The sequence below is a fragment of the Muscardinus avellanarius genome (assembly GCF_963383645.1).
Source record: "Muscardinus avellanarius genome assembly, chromosome: X".
Taxonomy (NCBI): domain Eukaryota; kingdom Metazoa; phylum Chordata; class Mammalia; order Rodentia; family Gliridae; genus Muscardinus; species Muscardinus avellanarius.
The window spans coordinates 56,664,356-56,680,627 of record NC_137792.1 but is presented as its reverse complement, the minus strand read 5'-3'; the positions used below and the strand labels follow the sequence as shown (position 1 = coordinate 56,680,627).

The following is a 16,272-nucleotide window of genomic DNA, read 5'->3' as shown; positions in this document are numbered from 1 at the left end:
AGGGTCTCACTAAGTTGCAGAGGGCCTCACTTGTCATCCTCCAGTCTCAGCCTCTCGAATGCTGGGATTACAAGCGTGCACCACCACGCCCAGCTACTATTTTTTGTACACATTTTTCCCAACCCAATGGACTTTCTGAATGCCTTCACCTAATAAAGTACTTACTAAATCAATTTGTGCCTATATTCCCTTTAAAGACTCTAAAGTGAAAAACATGTAATTAGTGGCCACCCCAAAAGGCTTTGCAGTGGCAAATATACAGTTGTAAACATCTTTTAATTAAAAAAAAATGGGTTGTTTTTACCCCCTCTGTTGACCCGAATGAATTACCATTTTATTACTAAATATTAGGTTCAGAAATAAGAACTTAGAAACTTTTCAGAGACTAAGCAATTTAATTTCATCCTATGTCTTTTTCACATTTAGAGGAACTTCAAATATTGGACATCCTTCTATAGCTTATTTAAAACAGTTTTTATTTTATAAATTGGTTAATATACCCTAAGCCACTATTAAATGTAATAATTTTAAAATATAAATATTTTATAAGTAATAGTTTCTAATGTCATATTAGTATTAATACCAATCTTCTAACAGTCCTTTAATAACTTGTTATGGTTAAAGAAAAAAAAAAGACTGTAAATCATGACAAGTAAAGTTTCATGGAAAACTTGACATTGAGTTTAAAATAATTTGAGTAGCTCCCCAGAGGTTAAACAAAAACAAAATACAGAAGGTAGAAGACACACATGGATACAAATTTCTTTAAAGCAAATCAACAAAAGCATTATCACTAACTATAAAATCTATTGATTCTGAGAAATATTGCATTTAAAAATAGCTGAATCAATCAGCTAAGGTATTTGTTGGAAAATAAGAAAACCTGGTTATTTGTTTTAGCTCATTCTTAATGTTGGGGAATTGAGAAAGAAATTTTAATCTTTTGTACCTGAATATAGTTGGTAATATATATGTCTTTTTTTTAAATTTTTTTATTGATTTATTTTTTAAATTGGTGCATTGTAGTCATATATCAATCACATTGGAGTACAAGACTTGAGAGGATATACAAGCACACATCATCCAATTAGCCCTCCTCCAGCCCCCATCCCATTCCCTCCCCCTCCCTCCATCCCACGCTTCTTTGGTGATTTACTTTGATACATTTGTTTATGTACCTCCTGCGTTTTAAAGAGGCTCCGTCCTCCAGCATTACATAACCTCTGATTGGTTACATTAGTTGCTTCACTATAGGGCCCTTTCTATAGCTCAACCTCTTCCTGTTGCCCTTTTCCTCCTAGTTATTGCTGATTAAGAGAAGCGTCTGGTTTATATTTTCTGCGATATTTCTCTGTGCATGCTGCGTTGCAAGTACCGATCCCACTCTTGATGGTCCCAGTAGTGGCCTGGCTACTCAGTGGACTGATCCAGACCTCGCTGGCTCAAGCAGCGGCCTTGCCTCATTGGAGGCCCCAGTTCTGGTCTCGCTGGCCCCTGCACCGGTCTAACCCCTAAGCTGGCTTTGGTCCCGGCCTTGGAGGCCGCAGGAGTGAACTTGCCTCATGCCAGGTTCCGATGCTGGCCATTGGCCCCTGCACTGGTCTAACCCCTTGGCAGGATTCCAATCCCGGCCTCGGAGGCCCCAGCACCGGCCTAGCCTCACGGCAGGCTCCAATGCCAGCCTCCTTGGCCCCAGCACCGGCCTAACCCCTCGGCAGGTTCCGTTCCCGTGTTAGGAGGCCCCAGCTCTGACCATGTCTCACGGCAGGCTCCGATGCCGGCCTCGCTGGCCCCAGCATCGGCCTAACCCCTCGGCAGGCTCTTATCCTGGCCTCGGAGGCCCCAGTACCGGCCTTGCCTCAAGGCAGGCTCCGATGCCGGCCTCACTGGCCCCAGCACCGGCCTAACCCCTCGGCAGGCTCCAATCCCGGCCTCGGAGGCCCCAGTACCGGCCTTGCCTCGAGGCAGTCTCCGATGCCGGCCTCGCTGGCCCCAGCACCGGCCTAACCCCTCAGCAGGCTCTTATCCAGGCCTCGGAGGCCTCAGTACCAGCTTTGCCTCACGGCAGGCTCCGATGCCGGCCTCACTGGCCCCAGCACTGGCCTAACCCCTCGGCAGGCTCTTATCCCGGCCGCGGATGCCTCAGTACCGGCCTTGCCTCAAGGCAGGGTGATGCCGACCTCAGAGGCCCCAGCACCAGCCTTGCCTTACGGCAGGCTCCGATGCCGGCCTCGTTGGCCCCAGCACTGTCCTAACCCCTCAGCAGGCTCTTATCCTGGCCTCGGAGGCCCCAGTACCGGCCTTGCCTCAAGGCAGTCTCCAATGCCGGCCTCGCTGGCCCCAGCACTGGCCTAACCCCTCGGCAGGCTCTTATCCTGGCCTCGGAGGCCCCAGTACCGGCCTTGCCTCAAGGCAGGCTCCGATGCTGGCCTCACTGGCCCCAGCACCGGCCTAACCCCTCAGCAGGCTCCGATCCCGGCCTTGGAGGCCCCAGTACCGGCCTTGCCTCACGGCAGGCTCCGATGCCGGCCTCACTGGCCCCAGCACCGGCCTAACCCCTCGGCAGGCTTTTATCCTGGCCTCGAGGCCCCAATACCTGTCTTGCCTCAAGGCAGGCTCCGATGCCGGCCTCACTGGCCCCAGCACCGGCCTAACCCCTCGGCAGGCTCCAATCCCGGCCTCGGAGGCCCCAGCACTGGTCATGCCTCATGGCAGGCTCCGATGCCGGGCTCGCTGGCCCCAGCACCGGTCTAACCCCTCAGCAGGCTCTTATCCTGGCCTCGGAGGCCCCAGTACCGGCCTTGCCTCAAGGCAGGCTCTGATGCCGGCCTCACTGGCCCCAGCACCGGCCTAACCTCTCGGCAGGCTCCAATCCCGGCCTCGGAGGCCCCAGCACTGGTCATGCCTCAAGGCAGTCTCCAATGCCGGCCTCGCTGGCCCCAGCACTGGCCTAACCCCTCGGCAGGCTCTTATCCTGGCCTCGGAGGACCCAGTACCGGCCTTGCCTCAAGGAAGGCTCCGATGCTGGCCTCACTGGCTCCAGCACCGGCCTAAACCCTCGGCAGGCTCTTATCCTGGCCTCGGAGGCCCCAGGACTGGTCATGCCTCAAGGCAGGCTCCGATGCCGGCCTCGCTGGCCCCAGCACCGGCCTAACCCCTCAGCAGGCTCTTATCCCGGCCTCGGAGGCCCCAGTACCGGCCTTGCCTCGAGGCAGTCTCCGATGCCGGCCTCGCTGGCCCCAGCACCGGCCTAACCCCTCAGCAGGCTCTTATCCCTGCCTCGGAGGCCTCAGTACCAGATTTGCCTCACGGCAGGCTCCGATGCCGGCCTCACTGGCCCCAGCACTGGCCTAACCCCTCGGCAGGCTCTTATCCCGGCCTTGGATTCCTCAGTACTGGCCTTGCCTCAAGGCAGGGTGATGCCGGCCTCAGAGGCCCCAGCACCAGCCTTGCCCTACGGCAGGCTCCGATGCCGGCCTCGTTGGCCCCAGCACTGTCCTAACCCCTCAGCAGGCTCTTATCCTGGCCTCGGAGGCCCCAGTACCGGCCTTGCCTCAAGGCAGTCTCCGATGCCAGCCTCGCTGGCCCCAGCACCGGCCTAACCCCTCGGCAGGCTCCGATCCCTGCCTTGGAGGCCCCAGCACTGGTCATGCCTCGTGGCAGGCTCCGATGCCAGCCTCGCTGACCCCAGCACTGGCCTAACCCCTCGGCAGGCTCTTATCCTGGCCTCGGAGGCCCCAGTACCGTCCTTGCCTCAGGGCAGGCTCCAATCCCGGCCTCAGAGGCCCCAGCACCGGCCTTGCCTCACAGCAGGCTACGATGCCGGCCTCGCTGGCCTCAGCACCGGCCTAACCCTTTGGCAGGTTCTTATCCTGGCCTTGGAGGCCCCAGTACCGGCCTTGCCACAAGGCAGGCTCCTATCCCGGCCTTGGAGGCCCCAGCACCGGCCTTGCCTCACGGCAGGCTCCGATGCCGGCCTCGCTGGACCCAGCACCGGCCTAACCCCTCGGCAGGCTCTTATCCCAGCCTCGGAGGCCCCAGCACCGGCCTTGCCTCACGGCAGGCTCCGATGCTGGCCACACTGGCCCCAGCACCGACCTAACCCCTGGGCAGGCTCTTATCCTAACCTCGGAGGCCCCAGTACCGGCCTTGCCTCATGGCAGGCTCCAATGCCGGCCTTGCTGACCCCAGCATTGGTCTAACCCCTCTGTAGGTTCCAATCCCGGCCACGGAGGCCTCAGTAGTGGCCTTGCCTCACAGCAAGCTTCGATGTTGGCCACTGGCCCCGGCACCCACCTAACCCCTCAGCAGGTTCCGGTCACTGTCTCTGTGGTTATTATTTCAAAGGTTCCAGGTGTAATGTATCAGATCTCTGCCTCCCCCGAGTATTGGCCACTGGCATTGCCACTGCCTCCACCGTTTCAAATCCTTCCCAGGCTCTTTTTCCACTCTGAATGTTGTCCAGTGTTCCTAAGCATACGTAATGGTAGTATTCAACATTTGGTGTAATTTCTCCAAAAAAATAAAGTTGGTAAGATCCAGTTTCTGCTTCTCCTGAATACAAGTCTCCACCACCATCACGGAGAACTCTTTCAACACCGCATTTCTCCTTGGTCTCCGCTAAACTCTCTCCTTATATGTTATGTCTGAGATTCTTAACAATATAGAGAAATAGCGGTCCTCTTTCACGGCGAATTTTTCCATAAGTTCCAGAGCATTTAGATAAGTTTTGTCTGCATCTCCAGTGTCCTGGCATCCATAACGGTTTTCTTACCTCCTCTCCGATATTTTTCTTTATCTTTTTCTGTTCTGGGCCCGCTTTCTCCAGGGGTCTGGCGTGCTACTCGCAGTTCGGCCCGGGGGCCCAGAGTCCCGCGACCCGGGCCCCAGCTGGCGTGCCCAGCCCGCGACCCCCGCCCAGAACCCAGCGTCTTACTGGGCCTGGTTTCTCCAGGGGTCTGGCGTGCTACGCGCAGTTCGGCCTGGGGCCCAGAGTCCCGCGACCCGGGCCCCATCTGGCGTGCCCCGCACGCGACCCCCGCCCAGAACCCAGCGTCTTACTGGGCCTGGTTTCTCCAGGGGTCTGGCGTGCTATGCGCAGTTTGGCCTGGGGCCCAGAGTCCCGCGACCCGGGCCCCATCTGGCGTGCCCCGCGCGCGACCCCCGCCCAGAACCCAGCTTCTTACTGGGCCCAGTTTCTCCAGGGGTCTGGCGTGCTACGCGCAGTTCGGCCCGGGGCCCCAAGTAACACTTTTTGATGTGATAGATGCTCCTATCAGATATTGGACCATATCTTTTAGCCAACAGTTACAATGTGTAAGGATAAAAAGAATTTATAATAACTGGGGAGACTGCACTTAGAGTACATTTTAACAGGATTCTAGAAAGTTGTTGATGTGATGAGCACTATCGCAGGCAGCTGAGAACCTTTGGGTGGCCAGAGTCATGGTCTTTCTATGGAAAAATGGCATTTCCATTAAAATGAAATCTAAATATGGAGATTTATTGTACTCTTACAATATTACTAAAGATCAATATCCATTTGAGTGTCTACCTGTGCTTGCTTTTCAGAGAATCTATACCATTCTCCAAATGCCTTTTATAAGCCAACTATTCTGCAGGAGTTTAGATTTCAGATATACCCCCAGAATCATTTGCACCCAGTCTGTTTTGTGAGCAGAACATGCATGTGTGGATTTGTCTCTCTGCGAGGAAGAGTAACATATTCTTTTGGCTCAGAGGGTGGCCTCTGAATTCTATTAGTAATGTTGTTGTTGTTGTTCTTAGTGACAAGTCTATTCTTGTAACAAGCACTTTTACCTTTAAGGTATTTTTTTCCAACATAAATCAGCAATGTAGATTTCTTTCTTTTTTTTTTTTTTGCGGGTCCGGGGATGGAACCCAGGAGCATTCGACCTCCGAGGTACACCCCCTGCCCTGTTTTTTAATTTTTTTAATTTTTTTTATTTTGAAACCGGGTCTCACTGAGTTGCAGAGGGCCTCACTTGGTAGCTGAGGCTGTCCGCGAACCGTGATCCTCTGGTCTCAGCCTCCCAAATGCTGGGATTACAAGTGTGCGCCACCACGCCCGGCTCACAATGTAGATATCTGTGTAATAGAATACATTCATTTCCTAAAGGTGACTGGTCTTTGATTTACTCTTTTGTAATGAAGAATTAAATGATTTTGTCAGATGTATGAAAACCAAAATGTCTCAAATAATGAAAATTTATTTACTTATGTATATGCATAATCATCTCATGTACGGAAACTAGAAGTTATTGTAAATGGGATGCCTAGGACTCACTTCGTATATTCTAATATAATTTGTCATGTGACCTGGATATTAGGGACTTTATAAAATATTCCCTGGGTGATTCTCATGGGCAACCCAAATAGAGCACCAGATTACAAAATAAATATTTTATTTTAAGTTTTATTATGTAAAACCTCAGGTCAATATCAACTTACTATTCAAGTTCATTTGTTGACCAAGTTGCTCCATTACTAAAGATAATTTAGACCTCAGTAACTGTGAAATTTTGCTATAGGAGCAGTTGTAGAGTGCTTGCCCAACGTGCAAAAGAACCTCATTTTGATCGCCAGAACTGCAAAAACAGAAACAAAAAAACAAAACAAAATAGAAGTGAAAAAAACGTTTCCTATTATTTTGACAGAGTAAAGAGAACTTATATATAAATATATTTGACCTATACAGATCTTGGTGCAATGATTCAGATTTTTGAAAGAACATTGGATTAGGAATCAAGGCAGTGTGGTCCCAGATGAACACTTATAGGTTAAATGAGCTGGAATAATGTTATGAGCTTCAGTTTTCTATCTTTAAGTGGAAATAATAATCTACATATTGTAAGTTTACCAGGTATTGCTAAGGATAAACGAGTGAAAGTGTAGTAAAACTTTGTGTGATGGAGGTTAAGCATGATCAGAATATCAGTAATCTTATCCATTAACTGTGAGCAGCCATTAGTAGTTTCCAGATACCATTCTTACTCACTATCGTATTTAACCTCTACACTAATTTCATGAAAATATAACATAAAAATTGTTTCTATAGTATGCATGAGAATGCCAAGGTTATGAATGTAAAATAATTAATTAATAATCAATCAACTCATAAGAAAAAGATAAAGAGCCCATTCCAAATCTTCTGAATCTGGATATTATTATTTCTAGACAAACTAAAAAATTCTTTAAAGCTTTCTTCCCAGAAATCTCTTTCTTGAATTGGGGTCAGATTAGTTTTTTACTATGTTTGTGTTATTCCTAGTTGTATTAATTTATCTTTGCAGCTGAGTGTTTGTTAGCAAGATTACAACATCATTTTAAGTGTTTGGTAGGCTGGCGATTATAATTTTGTCCAAAACACAAACCACAGCCTATTTTTAAAAGGAGAAATATACATTTTTCTCATCATATGTACATTTGATATCTACATTTGATATTACATATTTATGTGTGGAACAGGTTTTATATCTTCCTGTATAATGTGTTAAATTACTTAAAAGCCTTTGACCTTAAAGAGTTTAAAGTGTATAGAGAGAACAATTATGTCATTACAAAAGATCAAGCCTTCCTAATGAACATGGAGTGACACAGGATCAAGACTACCAGACAGTAAAATGTTATTCAACTCTAAAAAGGAAACAAAGTACTGATCCATGCTACCACAAGGGTGTGGCTTGGGACCATTATATCCAGTGGGAAACACACACACACACACACACACACACACACAAACAATCATATGTTGTATGATTCAATGTATACAAAGCACTCAGAATAGGACTATTTACTCAGAGAGAAGGTAGAAGAGTGGTTGCCTAGGAATGGATTGAATGTGAAGATTTGCAGGGCTGTGCAATCCCAAAGGGTTCAGGACTTTTTTGGGTTGTTGAAAATCTTCAGAAATCATATCATGTTTATGGTCACAAAACACTGAGAATATTTGAAACACCACTGAATTGTGTGATTTAAATGGGTTAAATTATATGGTATATAATTATATCTCAATAAAACTATTATAATAAGAAAAGAGAGAAGACTAGATGAAAAGAGGAGCAGGTGAAATGGAAACAAAGGAAGAAAAATGGTTTTTTGGAGGCTCTGCCTGACCTCACTGGAGGATTATTACACAGGCTTTTTGAATGAACTGAATTTTTGCTGCCATTTTCAGAAGTGGAGGCAATGACATAGTCTCAGGGTCTCCCTACATAAGAATATTAAGCCTGCTTCCACCAGAACTTTTGGAAGTATTGGTGTTGTCATCATTTTACAAAGTACTTATTTTAAAGAACCTTAAGAATAAGCTCTGGCCAATTTTCCTAAGAATTTGGAATGGCCAGATGGGCTACTATATGATGTCTAAAATATCTATAATATGTATTTTCTCTTCTTTTCATTTCCTATCTTAATATTTTCATGACAGCCAGTGTTTGTAGAGAAAGAGCCCATTTGTTGAAGAGTGCAGGTGTATAGAAAGTTCTTCTTGAGTACTGCTGTCTAAATATGACTAAGGAGTTTCCACTGATTTTGGAAATTTTTCTTCAAGGCTCTTATTCCATGATTCACACCTTTAGATCCAAAGTTTTATGTCTGTTCTCTATATATGTGAAATAATGATGTCCTGCATTGGCTGTTTTTTTTTTATTTAGTACTACATTTTTATTTAGTACTACATTTTGCACTTATAGATATTAGCAGCAAAATTAATGTAGATAACTTGGGGTTGATTATCAAGCTGTTGCATAACCAATAATTTATTCTTAACAAATAGAAACTACATAGAAATTCAACAAGTGTTAGTTCAAACTAGGTCTTGATATTGAGAAATTACCACCTGGTACTCTGGAGCATGGACTGAGGATAACAATTTATAAATCTTATGTAAGTCAGGGTTCAGGAAAGCCACAGTAAGTGAGTTAGAACTTATGTTTGGCCCTTGGGTGAATTAAATGTGTATTTTTGTGTTTACAAAGATATTAGTGAAAATAGAGGAGTTTAGTGCAGTTGGAATAGAACACAGTAAATTCTGTATTAGTTAGCAGTATTTTAAAACAAACTTGTCATTTTAAAACACTAGTTTTTTTTTTAATGTTACCTCAAGTAGTTTTGTAAAATAACCAAATTGGGTAAAGAATGATTTCTAAGATTCATGAAATATTCAAGCCAAGCAAGCTTAAACTGGTTTTTACTCTCCCTAGCCTGGCCTCTTCTCCACAGATGCAGTTAATTTTTATAATCCCTTTAGGGTCAGTACATTTTGATATAAGGAAACTAATGGTTGTTTCTTATACTCAAATCAAAATTAAATCCCTAAATTTTTTCCCTACTGGCAATTTCTAATAAAATGCAATACAGAGGGAAGTTGACAAATGGAGTGCAAATAAGATTCATATTTATTCTGGAATGTGGTGGGAAGACTGGAGGGAAAAGGGACAAAACATAGGTTTGGGGGAGAGAGCCATATTGAGACTGGGAAAATCCAGATTCCAGACTCCTAGTTCTGCCACAAACCTGCTGTGAGGCCCATTATCTTTTTGAGTTGAATTTCTTCATCTGTAAAATGAAGGCACCACCATTATATGATGGTCAAATTTCTTCCTGGTTTAATGGTTCTGATCTACAAGAAAGATCTGCATTGTCAGCCAAGTGTGATTTCCACTTGAGGTAATGAATATGTCATAATTGAACTTTCCTGATCTCCATGAACCTATCTATGGCCTGGCTTTTATTTTCCTATGAATGTACCTAGGGTACCTATGTGCAAAATGAGAATTATTTACATGTAAGATCAGCTTTAAGGATCTGGATTGGAGAGTGTCTGAGTGAAAGGAGAAAACAAAGGAAAAATTACTTGACATTGAAGATGGAAGAGAAACATGTTCAAAATCTTCCTTTGCCACTCTCTCTTGATAAGTGCTTAGGGCAACCCCACTCATTTTCTGGGTGCATTAGTTTTCTCAGATAATGTCAATAAAGGAAATTTCTCTGTTATTGGAAGCCACAGAAACACAGGGGCAGGTGAAATCCCATCTAATATAAAAACTCTCATGATAGGGAGAAGATTCTCACCATCATGCCTTGCATTTGAGTGATTAACAGGAGACTTAAATGGAACTTGTTCTTTCTCTCCTGTGGCTATCAGCTAGTCTGAATGTAGTGAAAACAAATTGGCAAAACATTCTAACTTGCAAAGGCTCTTAAGTCCTTGCATTGAGTTTTTGGCTGGAGTTCTTGCTGGAGCCAGCCAACAAGAGTACAGGTTCTGAGGAGAGGCGTGAGGATGAAGAACTTTTAATTCTAACGTGGGGGAGCCACCAGCCTACTATCTCTACTGGCCTACCACTGTTCTTGGGTCAATATTTCCTATGGGTCGATGACTATGCCTGGGTCAGTATTGTCTATTGTGCTGACTCTCCTGGCTGACACCTACTTCTGGGTCAATCTCATCTTTATTGCGTAGACGCTAGGTTTGTTTTTCCAGAGGTATTTATACACAGCTACAAGTCAATCAACATTCTCATGCCATCACCACCGGAATACAATACAGACCAATCCAAAGCACATACATTACAGGTAGATTAATCCATACCCTCCTGTCATCACCACCTGATCTTTTCTCCAAACCTGGTTGACTCTGGGCAAAGAACAGTCAGCTGAGTCAGAGACACTAATCTAGGGTAAAGCCTTAATGGCTCCCCACAACTTCTCAATAAGAAGATGAGTTTTCACACTGATAGAGTTTGTCCTGTCTTCATCACTGTGAGTAAACTCATTGTCCAGACCACTAATATGATGATTAATTCAGGTTTGGAGCTTGAGAATTTCTTTGTGGGTTATGGAACTTTTTTCATTTGAAAAACAAGTTGGATAGTATAAAGATACATTAGATCACCAGGGGAAAGACATATGCTTTTTTTGTGGCCTCTGCAATGCTCACAGGTTCAAACACAACCTGCCTGAATTATAAGAACTTTAACTGAGTAGATAACTGAGTAGATTTAACTGAGGTCCTCACATTTATGAACTGCAGTAGATACAACAAGAGACTAAATACATAGCTGTTGTTTTAATTATCTGGTGCTTGAAATTAATAATGTTGGTTTCAGTAAGAAATCAGTGATGTTGTACACTGTAAGCCTCATCACCATGTAGTTCATTTCTCATTAGACTGTGCCATGTGAGGTTTTCAATACAACACTGTGCTGAATGAAAAAGGAAAATGTTGGAGCTTTTTTATTTTGTTCCAAGAGCATTGAAACTCTATGGAAAGGAAATTCATTCTCACCAGAGATATGAGATATTAACTGTTCTTTATTAGATGTGTTAAAAATGCAACAGGCAGTTTTGCAACAATAACACCCATGTGCACACTCAATCTGCTATTCAAATTTGTATCTGGAATTTGGTAGCTAATGAACTGATGCAAAATGCAGCCAAGAGCCTCCTCACAAATCAAAGCTGGGTCTAAAGCCCCAAAAGTAGCCTTACTGTTGGCCACTTGAAGGATTGTCATGCAAGTTGAAGCATATTTCCTCTTCTTTTTCTTCTTTTTTCCTTTAGGGTTTTAATTATATATTTCCCTCTGAGGAGAAAGAAAGAAGTTTGCAAAGCCAAGAGACCAAAGCACTTCTGTTCTCTTCGTGGTAGAATTAAATGTGATATATGGACCTGTAATTCTGAGTTGTCAGGTGCATGGATTGAACAGATAGCTGGGAAACTGACATCTTGCTCACATTACTTGAAAGTAGGAGACCTTACTTCTCGTTTATGTGTGGAGATCATCTGCTCTTGGAGGCAAAGAAATTAACTATTGTCTTTTGTGAGAAATCATCCTTCCTAACCCTAAATAATGCCTTACGTTGATACTCCACTCCCACCTTTGACATCCCATTTAGCAACTACATTTTGACAAATTGATGAACTTGGAATATCTATAGCTGATATGAAGGTCTAGGTACAATATTTTCCTTCCCACTTAGTGGACTGAACATTTTGATATTGCTTGCTTGCTGCCACAGCAGACCCCAACATGGAGATGTTACACGCATAACTATTATTCATATCTTAACTTTTAAATGAAAATGAAAGATGATACTAGGAAATATAATGCTTATGGAGGTCACCTGAGACTATAGATGCTGTGTTGAATTTGAGTAGCTGAACAAGGCATATTTTTTGAACAGGAAGAGCTGACATGTGGGGCTCATGAGGTTTCCTTTGCTTTTTTCTTGCAGTGAGAACATTTTCTGAACATACTCACTAGTGGACTAGAGAGTTCTTCAGTACTGGCATCTTTTGTATTGTAAAAGTGTAATGTACATTTCTTCACCCTATACATGTTGCCACTATTTTAAAATGCATAAATGAGTATTGATTATCCAGAAGATATGACTATCAAAGTTACTTTGAATTTAACAGTTCAAGGATTTCTTTGGAGAAAGGGGCATAATTAAGTGCAGTGGCATTACACACTCCATGTATATAAATACTTAGTTAAGCTGTATCTAGGGTCTTTATTTTGTAAATTAAAGTTGTATTACTAATGAAAAAAGTAACCTGCTGATGAAACAAATGAAGGTCTGGGATATATTCAAAATCTGTCGACTGTACTTTTATATTGGTATATCTCTTATAATTCACTTAGCTATCATGTTCATTTAATGCCAATTATGTAATTAAGTCTTAACATGATAATATTAACATGGGGATGGAAACCAAAATTTATACAGCACCTGCTAGACATTTTACATGCATTTATATAATTTACATTTGCTTGGTGTATGTGTGCTCATTTTGGATAAAGTTAACATAAAAATCAGGAAAGAAAGTCAGTGAACAACGTAAAATCCAGTTTGAATAGTCCTAACCTGAAATACTTAGGACTGGAAATGGTTCAGATTTCATATTTTTTATTTTGGAAAATTTGTATGTATATAATTAGATATCTTCAGAATGGCACCTAAGTCTAATCATAAAATTCACTTATGTTGTATAAACCTTATGCACATAGCCCAAAGGTAATTTCATAGAATATTTTATGAAATATTCCTGCATTTGACTGTGAGCTGTCACATGAAACAGTGATGTGTGGAATTTTCCACTTGTAGCATAATATCATCACTTACAGAGTTTTGGATTTGAAAGCATTTTGAATTTCAGATTTTCATAAAAGGGATGTTCCCGTACTATCACACTTTCAGATTATGGCTCAATTTTCAGTCTTGTATGATGAAGAAAGTAATTTTATTAACAGGGAACATTCAGTTCTTCAATACTCAAGGTCCCAGAACATATTTTAAATGTAGTCTGGAAGCTTTCGATATTCTAACAGGAAAGGCTGAGGTGTGACTAGAATCACACAGTCTTTCTAAGACATTTGCGCATTAATGTCATTTAGGGCTTTCTTTCATTTCTGGCTAATACTTTGTTTTTTAAATCAGTACACTTTCTTTAATGAAAAGTTTAATACTAGATGTCAACCACTAAGCCAAGCATGGGATGGAGAGATGGGGAGGGAACGGGGTGGGGATCGGGTAGGGGCTAACTGGGCGATGTGTGCATGTATGTCTACAAAAGTTTTTTTTTTGTTGTTTTTATCCCACTATGATGTATAAATACAGTGCACCAATAAAAAGTAAAAAAAAAAAGTTTATCCAAATGCTTCCAGACACAAGTAAAGCAAACTATAGATAGCAAACTAACAACAACCAAGCAAGAAAGTGTGTGAGAATGTATTTTGTGTGTGTGTGTGTGTGTGTGTTTGTGTGTACTTCTGCAAATGATAGCTGTGATTTCATTAAAACATCATAAAATTCTATGGACTTAGCAAGAATTCTAGTTTATCTGCAACTGTATATACTTGGATAATTCCTTTCCCTTGGGCCTTTGTGACATTTCTGAATTCTGAGCCCTAGGCAGTTGGCAATGCAATGTATGTTTAATTCAGTTTTCTTTTGCACAAGAGGCTGACTTTTAGCGAGTATATAATTGTTCATGATTATCAAAGGTGTGCAAGGAAAGAGAATTTGTTCATAGTTCCATGGTAATGACTACAATTTCCATTAAGCAAGTTTCTGTTTTCTTCTTTATTCTAATAACCACTCAAGATATTTAGCCTAATGCTAGTAAAGAAAAGGATTCTGTCCTCAACATCACAGTATCAACTGGAATAGTAGTGTTGGCTTGCATTTTGTCCTTTTTATTGATAACAAAGGATCTCTAAATGATTCTCATGACTAATGAATCTTTTGTTTTTTCTTTTCCTTTTCATGTCAGTCACTATGAACAAGATCGTAATGCACTTAAAAAAAGGGAATGGGAGCGGAGGAATCAAGAAGTCCAACAAGAAGATGATCTCTTTTCTTCAGGATTTGATCTGTTTGGGGAGCCCTACAAGGTAGCTGACTATGTATGTAACTTATCTTTCTGAAAAGTGGTTGTTTGCTACAAATTTGAGCTCACAAATCAACAGTTATTTTAAAGCATCTGAATCATTTCCAGAAAAATATATTTTGGAAGATAAATATATGCATGTGCTCTCTTTGGGGGTAATCACAAGCTTCTGAGGAAGTCTTCAGAGACAAAGTTCATCTTTTTTGGGAGCACAGTTACATGTAAAGGAGACATGTGAGACTTCCTCTTTCCAAGGATCCCCTTCCTGTCCAGTGCTTGTTTCAGAAAATGATTCCCACTCCCAATGCTTTCCAGGGCTTTGTTTATCAGCCAGGCAGCCCATGAAGACTTCATCAGAACATCAATGTGCATGCCTTTTTTCCCTATCAGCACCACACGTTGTGAGGACATTGTTTTCTTTCATCATTTTAGGTTGTTATTATCTGTTCAATGATTTGAGTGCTCTTCTTTGTCCTAAGATGAAAGAAAGGCCAATTATTTTTTTCCTGGTGATTAATAAGCTTGGGACAGAAGATTGCTTTAACCAGAAGGGCTAAGGTAGTTAGGCTGATTTTCTAATGGTGTCCTGGCTAGCTTGTGCCTTCAATAAAGATCAACCTGCTACTTCTACAAGTACTGATTTTACAATGACTGCCTCTGAACTTTCTATTTGGTGTGAAGATTAGGGGTGACTGGGGATAGATTAAAATGGAAAGATCTTATTGAATTGCTGGCAGTTGGTTGTTTTTTATTGAAATTAAATAGCAATGTAATTTTTGTAATGAAACCAAAATGATGTAAAAATTAAACAACAATAGAGAAAAGTTTTAGGAGTTTTGATATATTTAGAAGATCATGATTTAAAGAATGGCAACTTCTAGAAAAAGAAAGTTTTTAATGAAAGCAGAATAGTTATAGATACTACTTCAGTATCTCAAATAAGCTATTTGGGTTGATTGCTACTGAGTCCAGTATCTTTCTACCTTTTTCAAAACAAGTAAGGGATTCTTGATTGAGATACTTAGTTAACTTCCAAGTTTAGTAAGCCTGACAAAGAGACATAAGTTTCCTAAGATTACTGATTTTAAATCTGTTAGTAATAGTAATTCATAAAAAACATTTTCTTATTCTGCCTGATTAAATCTATATACTACATACATTAACCATATATTTAGATATATGATTAATTTAACAAAAATATATTAAAAGACCACACTTTGCTGGTCACTTTCTTAGACTATTGTCCAAAAGGGAATAAAAAAGAGTCCTATCCTTCAAGGAATTCTTAGTCCAATGGCAGATATCTCACAAACAAGTAATAGCATGGCTGCATAGTGACTGTTAGAGAGATAGGGAGGGGAAAGATCAGTGAATACTCTGTCTCTTATTCCAAGGAGTTTGAACACATTTCTATGCATGGAGAGAGGTCATTACAAGTTTTACATCTGAGAGTATATTTGACAAAACAAACCTATAATTTAGAAAGATGACATTGTATATGGGAAATATGAGATAGGAATGAATGAGTCCCATGTGGTTGACTCAGTAGTGTTGTGGTATCACTACCAAGTTGTTCAGGAGAACAGGTTCGCCATTGTAAGGAAAAATTATTAACTATGATTTGAACATGCTGAATCTGAGATGCCAGGGGGTGTCAATGGAACAACACCCATTAGGCATCTGATACATGAATCTGGGGCTCATGGGAGTGGTCAAGAAAGAAAGTTAGATGGCAATGGAAACTATGAGATTAAATACTATTACAGAATTAAATTATGAAGAAATAAGAGGGGTAAAGAGAATTCTGGAGAGTAGCAATACTTTAAGAGATAAAAAAGCTAAGTACAGGCCAGG

General features: G+C 42.2%; 1 protein-coding gene across 4 annotated transcripts in view; it reads left to right on the top strand.

The window, feature by feature from the left end:
• The window catches only part of AFF2 (ALF transcription elongation factor 2), a gene marked incomplete at both ends in the record, with an annotated part of 650,103 nt that overhangs the window by 186,631 nt on the left and 447,200 nt on the right, over positions 1–16,272 (top strand). For 2 of the 4 annotated variants that reach the window (XM_080718539.1, XM_080718538.1), the window contains one exon: positions 14,302–14,422. In XM_080718539.1, coding sequence (XP_080574665.1) covers positions 14,302–14,422 — 121 coding nt within the window. Of the gene's footprint in view, positions 1–14,301; positions 14,435–16,272 lie in introns of all 4 variants that reach the window. The other 2 variants (XM_080718537.1, XM_080718536.1) reach the window with 1 other exon arrangement.